General features: G+C 36.6%; 1 protein-coding gene across 1 annotated transcript in view; it reads right to left on the bottom strand.

Annotated features, from left to right (window-relative positions):
* Positions 1 to 10,691, bottom strand: part of LOC101305499 (midasin-like) — a 31,170-nt gene extending 20,479 nt beyond the window's left edge. Inside the window, 20 exon segments of the mRNA XM_004305688.1 lie at positions 305 to 409; positions 498 to 693; positions 783 to 832; positions 1,160 to 2,959; positions 3,045 to 3,170; positions 3,268 to 3,444; positions 3,540 to 3,587; positions 3,681 to 3,815; positions 3,901 to 3,997; positions 4,074 to 4,173; positions 4,249 to 4,371; positions 5,187 to 5,265; positions 6,287 to 6,406; positions 6,481 to 6,590; positions 7,183 to 7,351; positions 7,503 to 7,713; positions 8,297 to 8,574; positions 9,078 to 9,162; positions 10,166 to 10,485; positions 10,593 to 10,691. Coding sequence (XP_004305736.1) covers positions 305 to 409; positions 498 to 693; positions 783 to 832; positions 1,160 to 2,959; positions 3,045 to 3,170; positions 3,268 to 3,444; positions 3,540 to 3,587; positions 3,681 to 3,815; positions 3,901 to 3,997; positions 4,074 to 4,173; positions 4,249 to 4,371; positions 5,187 to 5,265; positions 6,287 to 6,406; positions 6,481 to 6,590; positions 7,183 to 7,351; positions 7,503 to 7,713; positions 8,297 to 8,574; positions 9,078 to 9,162; positions 10,166 to 10,485; positions 10,593 to 10,691 — 4,428 coding nt within the window.
* Positions 10,692 to 11,888: the final 1,197 nt, after the last annotated feature.

The following is an 11,888-nucleotide window of genomic DNA, read 5'->3' as shown; positions in this document are numbered from 1 at the left end:
AAAAAANAAAAAAAAAAAAAAAATGAGAAACAACATACATACGAAACAAAAAATTGCAAATAACTCCTTTCATTACAAAAATATGCATTGTTTTCACTATAAATAAATATTAACTTTATAGAAGATGACAGAAAATATTTTTCGAAAGAAATCCCATTTTTCCAATCTCCTTTCAAAGGATAGACAAAAGCATCTGCACTACTAGACCAATAGTCGACATTCCCTTAGTGCACTCTTAAGTCTGAACTAAAAACACCTTCCATACAGATGCGGTAGGGTAGAAAACAACTGATAAGATGCTTACACGGTCCAGATGAAGGCGTTTAGACACTTCTGCAGTCATTAGTTCTTCAATTCCTTTCTTAAAATCTGACATCAGTCTTGATCTATCTCGGATAGGATAAAACCCCTGTGAAAAAGTTCATTAACAACCAGTCCATCTACAGAAAAATGAGAATACTTTTTTACAAAACACTAAACACAATACTTTAACCTACCCCAAGGAAATCAGAAGTCTCCGAGTACTGATGACAATTTAAAATGTGCAATTTTGAACGCAAAATAACACTCAGTAACTGACAGACAGTTGTCTTTCCAGCCCCTGTTTCACCAACAAGAAGTACGGGCTCCTTCACTCTATAGCAACGGTCCACAAGAAAGTGCAATCTCCGCATACTGTTCGTCCAACTAACACTACATCATACATAATCACTGGTGTGAGTACAAACAATATTCGTAAAACAATCAGAACAACTAACACTAGATAAAATCTTAGAACATACTTGAGATTCTCAGGTAGGTCAGGACAATTAGGCAAGTTGGGAACATGCTCCTGAAATGAAAATAAATAAAAGAGACCAAAATTTAATATAATATAGTGTGATATTTCAAATATGAAAAAATAAAAATAAAAAGCAGTATCTCAGCAAGACTAATTCTTCCTGGACAAAAGAAAAAAAAAAAGGAAGAACTTAAAATTCGTCCATCAAAATAGTAAAGTTCAACTACAAGTGATATTGACCGATCGACATGACCTAACGTAATAATGTCAACTTGAAAATGAAGTTAAAATGCAAGTTGAAACCCAAAAGAACCTCAAAGAGTCAAAGCAGGATGCCCCAAACACAAACGTTAACAAAAACGAGAAGAAAGTAGGTACCTGATCATACAAGTCACCAAGGTCAACACGGAAGGTTGCCTGCAGAACATTTTTAACCACACATTTCTCACCTTCATCCCGCAACCTCTCTGCCAAAAGATAATAACCGTCTCGGACCAGATCCTCTGGCTTCGCCCCAAGTTCTATGAAACGATCAGCCCAGCGGAACAAATCACGTGGAGTAATAAACCCATGTTTCCCGGCAAAGACGTTGCTTGTCTGCCTCTTCTCTTGCAATTTCTTCATTACAGCAACCATGTTCTTGGCCATCTTTGGAGATAATCCAGGCCGCCGCCTCTCTAAGATTGTGCTCAACTCAGAATCAGGAATTTCATCTACATGGACCTCTACAAAACGATTGCGGAAAGCCCGAGAAAGCATTTTACGCCCACCATAAAGACCGGGTGGATTCTGCGTAGCAAAAAGCATAAAACTGGGATGTGCATGAATGCTTTCCTGCAGCTCAGGCACAAAAAGCTCCCTATTGTCATCCAACAATCGATTTAATGCTTCCAGCACATCAGATGGGGCCAGGTTAAGCTCATCTAGAACAATCCAATCGCCATTTCGTACAGCTTTTACCAGCACACCTTCCTGGAATACAAGATTCCCAGAAATATCAACTACATAGGAACCAAGATATTCCTGCAAATCTGTGTGTTCGTGATTATTTATCCGTACAAAATTATGATTTGTTACTGCAGCAAGATACCGGACAAGGCTAGTTTTGCCGCTGGATGTAGGCCCCTGCAAGAGAACGGGATACTTCTGTTTTTTTGTCCAAATAGCACGAGACAAGCTCCTGAGATGCTCCTCAACACTTTCAGTTATGATGTACTTCTTTCTAAACTCATCAGAGTTCTCTCCAATGGTGTAGCATCTGGACAAGTAACGATTATACGGAACTCTTTTTGGAGACTTCTTCTCCAATAAATGTTCTAAGATCACTTTTTCCATGGCTACAGCACTACTTCTATCCAACAAAGTGAGAAAGAACATACAGAACCCATCATATATCGCTTTTTCAAATCCAAAATACCTTTCGGCCTCCTCTGCATATTTTAAAGCACGGTAGAGAGACCTTAAACTATATTGTGGTTTCTGATTAGCACCATCCTGTAGCTTTTCTTCAGATAATTTCTTTGCCGTTTTGTAAAAACACACAATCTTCTTTACTAAACCTTCTTTTGGCTTTAAGCCTCCAAAAGTCTCCTCAACAAACCGTTCCAGATCTTTATCATCTAAAACCTCATCAACAAAGTACTCTGTAAATCTGCTCCTTAGAGATAAAGGCAAGTCCCGCTTGCCAGCATCAGTAGCAGGATTCATACAGGCAAATACACGGAAGTTAGGGTGTCGTTCGATATAACTAATATCCCCTCTTTCTGCTAAACAAAGTGACCCATGCTCTCCTTCAAGAACACCCATTATCCTCTGCAAGGTCTCCGGAGGAGCCAAATTCACCTCATCAAGCAAAACCCACTCACCATTTTTCATTGCAGTTATAAACGCTCCTTCTACAAATGAAAATATCATTCCACGGACATTCTCTAGGTTATATTTAAAGTTTTCCCATGCTTTAATTTCTTCATCAGTCCGAGGTTTCATCCGTTTTCGCTTTTTAAGGGACACATTTTTTGTCTCTTCAACTGACTCAATTCTTTCCTTTTTTACCAACTCCATTCTTTCCTTCACAGACTTCTGGAAATGGTCAACTGCCTTTGTAAAGATTTTTCTAACCTTTTCCCAATTTTTTCTGTAAAGAGCCTCTTGCAAATCCATAAGAAAAATATTGTTATTCTGCACAAGGACATAAACAAGACAAGTTATCAGAAGACTGTAACAAGCAAGCAGTCAAGCAAAAAAAGTTCGGATTAAATAATACCTGCACCGAAAATGATTTCTTGAATAGATGCTCAAACTCCTTATACAAGAGAGGATACACGAAACTTTCATCCATGGGTTTATATCCTCCTAATAAGTCGGCAACATCACTTTGCTGACTCAAGTTCTGACAGAAATATATTCACATTAAAATTTCTTCAAAGGACACCTACAAATAAGGCAATAACCACAGTTTAGAGAGAAAAGGAGATTAGTGACAGTACCAGAACAGTTAACTTCCGATCAAGTCTTCCAGCCAGGTCCTGAACAAGTGTAGTCTTCCCGGTCCCAGTTTCACCAACCAGGAGAACAGGCTCATTCCACTTTACCGATGAAGCTAGTCTCTCGAGCAAACATATGGACCTATCCAAATCAATAAAAGACTTCCTTTTGCCACAAAACTGCAAGGGTACATAGAAATATCAAATCAAACTCTATATCCAACATCTTATCAAACATAATTTTTTCAAGACAATGTGAAAAGCTCAGGACTAACATTGCTCTGAGAGTGAAGGAGGGAAACTCTTAATTCTGTTAGTAATTCCTGCAGTACAGTTCAAAATTATGAGAAACTGATGATGCCATCAAATTAATAAACTAACTTCAACACAATTTATTTTTTGAAATTAACTTAGACCTGGAGTTTGTATTTGTGAGATGGATACAAAGTTTCTGAATAATCTGATGGCACTTCCCATAATCTGGCGATCTCTTTCATTATAGTTAACCGACTTCTCACAGATGTTGAGAAAGCAGCAAATATGGCAACAGCCTAATATCATAAAAACAACCCTCACAATCTTTACCAAAGAATATTATTAAAATGACAGAACGGAAACAGGACATTCAAGTGTCACCTCCTCATAGATGCGTACTCTCGCGTCACAATCCAAATTATCCCCATAAAAGCTTAATTTCAGCCCTTCTATGCGTTTGCACCATTTGAGGAGATCCCTGTCATTAAATTCAGTTAAAAGGAATGTTAAAATCCTCTAGACTTAAACATTAAATATAGTACAACACCACTTACCTTGAAGAGAATCTACTTAGGTAACTACCACAAGCAGAGTTTCCAGGTTGATATCCACCAATTTGGTGTAATATGACAGAGTTGACACTTCCAAGTGTTTCTGGAACAGGCACTAGTCAGCAGTCTGTAGGAATAATGTGATAAGAAGTAATTTCCAACACGTTATAGAGCAAACCTGTGAGCTTGACAGAGAGAGACTCTAAACTTGGATAACACACTTTCACTATCATTTGCAAGTCCTCAATAGTTGAAGGTGCAACCATTACTCTCCTCCAAACGGCAGAAAGTGAACTCCCACCTGCCGCAAATAGTTTTGACATGAACTGATGAACTGAATATATATATACACACACACACACACTTTTCCTTAATTGACCCAGTTTTTAAAGATTATCAATTTGGCTGAAAATTTGTAGAGATGATCTACTCATATATACCTAAAAGCTGAACGGTTAAGATGAGAACATATGATCGAAAAGTGGGTCAATTAAGGAAATCCGTACCTTTTGAATAAATAAGGACGTTTGGACCTGATAATAATTGTGTGTGTATATATATATAATTATATATATAATAACACTTGTTATAACGTATAAATGCCACTCACCACTATTATTACAAAGGTTGCCACTGTAAGACTCTTTTTATAAGAAAAAAGGTTTAAAAATAATATAAATAGAAGAGACACAGACACAAAACAAAAACGAAAAGGAAAAAAAACATGACAAGAAAAAACAGAACAAAAATTAAGTACAAGCAATGAAAATGGATTCCAGAAAAATAAAAAATAAAATAAAAAACTCTATTTTGAACAGGTAGGCTTCTACATCTAGAAAAAGAGATGTAAACAACTAGCTAACTCATTCCAACACATCTGCATTTCAGTCCGGTAAAATTAAGTAAACAGGGAACTCTTTAATAACATGAGAATAGAAGCACATCTTTATGAATCCTGATAGGAAGAAATAAAGATTAACAAAAACTTCAGGCCACCTCATAACATCCATTAAATCCCTCTATAGATCCCGAAAAATCACCTATATATTCTGATTTTTAATTCTCATGCTATGTACAACTATTAAGTCTTCGGACAAAAAGAAACAAGTAACCAACCTTCTGCAATACATGATACATCAAGATTTGAAGTTGAAATTGTGGAAAATAGTCGGAAACTTTGGGCCACCCTAATCTCCTGCAAATGTGCCAGAAATACTTTTAAAAAATTTAAAGGCTAGAATAGAAATGCAAGTAACCCATGCACAGAGGAAGAGAACACTTTCACCGTACATAAAAATGAATACATGATACTCACAGTGTAGATCGAAATGAATAGGCAAGGAAATCACGGACAGCAACCAAGAAAAAAACAAATAAAACTAGATAACATAGAATATGAGAAACAAGAACCGAAGCAACTATTTCCTCCGGGCTTTTTCTTTTTTCTTTTTATAGGCAGGAGCATATAGTTACACCAACCAACGACTAAAGTAAGAGAATAGCAGAATGTCGAGGGTCTAATACGAAAAAACATAGACGCACCGACCAAATGTTGGTACTGATAGAAATATAAGAAAAATGTTTATTTATATATGACCTTTTCAAAAAGAAAATGTCAGGGAAATTGATTATTTACGCCATGACTAGAACAACAGATTTGAATTTTCCCTCAAATAAATTATATCTGTCAACTAAACAGATAGACAGACGGTACAGTTTGCAACAGAATCTAAAGAAACGTGTTTACGGTCCCAGAGTAAAATGTCAATGATCAGTGTCTAACAACTATTGGTGGGGTTGTTACTTGGCTTTTGAATAATTTGACCTTGTACAGTTGGTTAAAAACAATAGTTCCACAGAATTCTGAACTTCCTCCACAGCTATAGAATCAATTACAAGTAGTTCCTTATCAGAAAGAAAACAACGTGTTCCAGTTCCGATGTTTCACTAATCACTCCGATGCATCTGAAAGAAGTCATAACGAGTGGCTGGCATACTCATTGCGGATCTACTATGGGATGACTGGGATCGCATTAACTTACTCTAATTCAATAAATACATAGCAAGCATCCTCTGACTATGACATGGTTAGTTTCTTATGATCCATGAACAAAGGCTCAGTAGTGATACCAATTACTACTTGACAATAAGAGTGTCTGTTTTACTGTGGAGTTGACAATACAAGAAAGGTAGCATATCAAAATAAGCAGAATAACCTGTCCGTGCCCTGTTGCAAAGAAGCGTGCACCATCCAGCAAGGGTGATATGATGGAATGCACATCAGATGGTGCTTTGTCTATATCCTCAAAGACAACCCAATACCCCAAAGAAACAGCCTGAATAAGGAGAAGCTGAGGTTAGAGAATATGTGTATGGAGAAAAGAAAATGTATGAAAAAAAAATTACAAACCTGGGTAAGTGACCCCGGCTGCCATCTAAACTCGCCAGGTTTTTCAGTGCAGACATAACTGCCAATGAGTGTTCTACCATCAATTTGATCATCCATGTGAATTGATAAAACTACAATAAGAGAGCAGAACCAGTCACACAAGAAATCACAAACACTTGCCATGAAGAAAATACTAGATAAAAGAGCGCATGAAACTAATTCAGATTTCCATAGAATGAAACTAGAAACACCAGCCATACAAGTAAATCAGTAAGTTCATAGCAGCATGCTAACCCAAGGACTCTTAAGACATAAGCAGAAATTTATGTTCAACTTTTCTAGAGCACTTATTTGTGCTTGCTGTATCTCAATTGGATACCTGTTACTTTTGTAGTGCCAATGCTAACAAAACACAAAACTCTCATAATGGGAACTATCATTTTCCTTTTACCTAATATCTGTTTTCTTCAATAGATGTTCCAGCTTGTGTAGGGATTTTGTGTTTATGGAAGGGTACAAATAATAGTTTAGGTTCTACTTTTAACAGTTTAAGGTCTGATTCCAACATAAAAACTGGTACCCAATGAGTTTCTCTTCCCCATGACCTACACCAGTTTTGAAAGTATAAGTTATGCATTCCAGACTCCACCCTAAAGTACTCTAAAGTTACTTTTGTCAATTTTAGTTTAGAAGTTATGATAAAGAATATCAATTTGCATATACCTTGATTGCCACTGTCCTCAGACAACTTGCTGATGAGAGCAGATTTCCCACTGCCGGTGGGACCATAAAGAAGAACAGGCCACCTTTGATTTACAGCTAAGAGCATCATCTCATAACTTTTCTTCACAGCTGATGTCAAGACAAATGGATTTGCACCTGATATGTCATTGGGCAAAGGATTTGCAGATGATCTCTCATTCCTAAGCATTATACATAAAAGTTGACATCCAGTAGTGAGACAACAAAGAACAGTTGTGAATGCATATGGGGAAAATCTGGAAATCAAACTCGCTCTACCACTCTCTCTCAAAAAAGTGCAACCACAGAGCTCACCTTTGTCTCTTAATTTGTGGCTCAATTGCATAACACTGTGATGAAGGAATAGGCATAGTATTAAGACTAGAAGGCAGCAAACAGCTTCTCTGACGATATGCACTGCTTGCACTCTGTGACTCGACTTCCTCTCGATTGAACGAATCAACAAACAAGCCAGCATTTTCCAAAGAGACATCCCGACAAAATTCTTTCCATCTAGAATAATTTTAAAAAAAAGATAAATTATTTACATAACATATAATTAAGTTGGTTATTAAACCTCATCTCCAACATCATGAATAAACGCAAGCAGATAAAAACTATTGTCAATGTGTTATAAAATAGAGTAGTCCATATTTCTAGTATGTTTGGAGATTGATGGTCCCTCCTTGGGGTGGGTGGCTATTGGCAGAGTCAAAACATATGCAAAGGTGTCTTTAGAACGATGCTACTTTGGGTGCATTTTCCGGCTTTACAAACCAAGCTAAAGTCTAATGAAGCTGTCTATTCGTAATCAGCAAAAATAAAAAAATACAAAAACTAAATAAAACAGATTTTAGGTTTATGAGGGCAATGGAACTGATCCATTGAATGATTTTTCAAGCACTATTTTACCGTTCTATTATCTGCTAGTGGTTGTAAAGGAAGGCAGCTTTTACTGCCTTCTTATTGCTAGTTTTCGTGTATATTCTCAGTTCTAGCCCGTGGATTCCTCATCCACTCTTTTGTATTGCTCTCTACTTCTAACTATTTAAGAGTGAAAAAAAACAAAAAACAAAAAACAAAAAATTAACCCAACCTCAATAAACATGAAAATGCATCCTCATCTCCGATACCCAAATTTGAAATTCCTTTATCACTGAGCTTAAGAATAAGTGACACTATCTGCAGTCCGCACCATCTTATGTCTGTGATAACTTCCAATATATCTGAAGTACTACAGCGCAGATCAAGATTTGCACAGCGGCTAACAAGCTCCAAGAAACAAGACAAGTCCCAAAATTTAGAGAATTTATTATATTCCGTTAATAGGAGGCGGTAAGAAATCCGTACAGCATACAATACACCAGTTCCAACCTACAAAAAATAAAACAGACATGAAATATGATAATTAGATTAATGTGGACCAATCAGCTGACAATTGCAAAGCAAAAGGTCACCAAAGTGTAACTATGTTTTGTTTCTACATCTTGACCGCTCACTGAACATGTACCCCATTTCTTTTTCATGAAAGGTCGAAGTTCAGAAACAAAACAGAATCATGAAACCAAAATCCAACTGCGAAGAAAATCCTACATTGCTGCAAGGCTAGTGCATAGAAGCTAAGGCACATATTCATTTGAGAAAAGGCATGTTGCACAATATTTTGAACACCTATGATGAAATTATTATTTTTTTAAGTTTTGATATAATGTTTGAAGTATTTTGCTGATATATGATTCGTACGAAATTACAGACAATAAAAAGGATGAACCAAAACATATATATCAGAAAAAAATAGCAATAGTAGATCAACTCTTTCGGCGAGAAAGACATAGATTTACATATTTACAGAAACACTTGCTAGAATATTTACATACCTCAAAAGAGAGATCAGAATTTTTTGGTCTCTTCAAAATGCGCTCAAATGGTGGTGGAGAAAATTTGAAATAACTTTCTACAGACCTGCAAACATAGGAAAATAGTAGATGGAGTAAATGACACAACTTATACAGTTTTTTTCGATAACACACAATTTATACAGTTAAACTTCCCACATCAACCTGACAACATATTTGAACATTATCTAAACATCAAGATAAAGCTGCCTCTACGTACAACAAACGTATAAGGAAAATGCTCAAGATTCAGTTTCCAAAACTGTATCACTTTACGTTCAAAAACAAATGAAGCAGGGTAATGACAAAATGAGTTGACAGATGATAAGTAATAAACTGAAAAGTTTCACAAATCAATTATTCATATTTTTGGTCACAAGATCTTTGAGATTTTAATTTACTTTTTCTCTTTAGGCTGAAGGAGTGATATCCTTGAGGATTACGAGTCAAGTTAGTTGTATAAGTACTAGCATTAGCAATTTACAATCAGCTTAGATAGCTGGAGGAGAAAATATTTATGAAGAAGGGAGCCCATAATCCACCCTTATACACTAGCCTTCCAAGGGAGGTTGCAGAAAAAAGTAGTTGCTGCAACAGAATTACACCATTTTGCAAACCATCGTCCATAATCTAAGAGTCCAAGCACCAATATCATTATTGCCCTATAAGCAAGAACAAACCATGTTCTCAACTTTTAAGTTTCATTCCATGGCTGAGATACACACAGATAAGGAAGTAGTCTATAGCATGGCTGACACTACTCTTTCATCCAAAGCAATGACCATGAATAGTACTCTGTTCTACAATGGGTAAGTTCTGCCCGAATAATCATTAGGATGTCTATAAAGTTTATGTTCGGAAGAAAATAACTAGCTTCAATCCTCAGATCACTATTCATTTAAGTTTGATATCTAAGTCAAACTTAGTTATATTTATGTTCCAATAACTTATCCAAGCAAGTATATCTTTGGTAGTATCAATTTCACACATATAAAGAAACAAGAAACATGCACAAAATACATAGATTATAGATTATCATTAGGCTTAAACTTACAAACAGATGAACTTACCCCATCAAAAAAGGAGCCAAATCAAGGGCACGACAGAAGGCCAAACAAGCATGCTCATGAAGATCCAATCCCCTCCCAGCTCTATTGTAAAACTCAACAACACTATACACCTCACTTAAATCACCATCTTCCCCAAAACTCTCAACTCTTGTGTCAGTATTAGTCCCCAAATTGGGCACCAGCCGAAGCAACTCCACAGTCTTAACCACAACCTCCTCAACTATAGGCCGAAAACATCCTACCAGGGGAATAGTATAACAAGGATTCACAAACACCTCCACTAGCGCTTTCACCACTTCATCTTCGGTAACCTTGTCTCCCTGCAGTCACAAAATTCATTCACATCATTCATACTCTACTCATTTTCTGTTCTTCAATCTCTTGGGAAACCGAAACATAGCCGAGCAATTGAGAATGGAAATTGTACCTTTTTCGAGAGCCAATCGAAATTCGGAAACGATCGCAGCTTTGGGCAACGAGAGAGGAACCTCTCCAGTGCAGAATCCAGACTGAAACTCCCATCCATGGCGGCTTTGGAAACTCAATTGCAAAAGATCAACACAAAAACTGTATATATATGTTAGTAGCTACTGTATATATAATTTCAGAAGCAAAATCAAAACCAAAACAGAGAAATTCGTTTCCAAAACACAAAGCCCGGTTGTTTGTTTTTTTTTCAGTCGAAAATGAAATTGACAAAAACTTTTGAAACCGATTTTCAATTGCAAAAGTCGTGAAGACGAAGAGGAATAAGGGTTTGGCGTAGTGATATTGTTTTCTGGTTTCCTGGAGGAGGAAGGGTTTGGCCTGAGAAGCTTGAAAATAGGGTTTATGTGATCCTTTGGTTCAGCCTCTGAGGTTTTAGATTTTTAGGGTTTAGGGGGCAGAGGGGTTTTTATATGGGAGAACCGGACACCGCTTAGCCAGGTGACATTCTACTAAACAAAAACAAAATATAAAAAAATCACTCAAGAAAATAATAATATTGGGTATAGTCTATTTCTTAGTCTTTCTTTTCCTTCCATTTTTGTCTGATGAGTAATTTCATTCATCTTAAGCCCGAATGGTACGGATACATAACGTTACCACAGTATATAGGTGTGGCATCATTGACATGCTAGCACCGCTTGTTATAAATTCACTAACTAAAGAACAAGCTAGAATTAAAACTATGTAGATAAACAAAGCATAGTATATAAATATGATTGGATCCGGATCCTCTCCTAACCTATGTTTTGCCTAACCTTGCCTAAGCTTCTCACCAGATAACGACACGTATTTTTCTCATATCTAACGGCCTAGCTCTTTTCTTATATATGTCTATTAGTTTATTACCATCAAAACAATTAAGAGGACCCTCTCCGACTGAACCATGCCCTGATCCGGTCCGGCACGCCGGTTCATACATTTAAAAAGTTTAACGCCAGCCATGGCCATGACAAGAAGGCAGCTTTGGCCATGAGCAAGAAAAAGCTGGATGAGGTTTGCCAAGCCGGTAGTTGTGTGAGGCATGAGATTAAGAATGCAAAGTTGGAGAAGAGATTAGCATAGGTAGAATTTTGGAACTATGTGGAAGAGAGGAGATTAAAATAATGATAAATAAACAAAGGATCCACAAATATGAGGACATGTTCTCAAACCTACTTTTAATGATAAAAAAAAAATTGAAAAAGAGGAAATAGGTTCAAAAGCAATATGAATCGTAGGATGTCATTATATACAC

Source organism: Fragaria vesca, linkage group LG6, assembly GCF_000184155.1.
Source record: "Fragaria vesca subsp. vesca linkage group LG6, FraVesHawaii_1.0, whole genome shotgun sequence".
In the NCBI taxonomy this organism is placed as follows: domain Eukaryota; kingdom Viridiplantae; phylum Streptophyta; class Magnoliopsida; order Rosales; family Rosaceae; genus Fragaria; species Fragaria vesca.
Note: the sequence above shows the minus strand (reverse complement) of the source record. Positions and strands in the feature narration are given on the sequence as shown.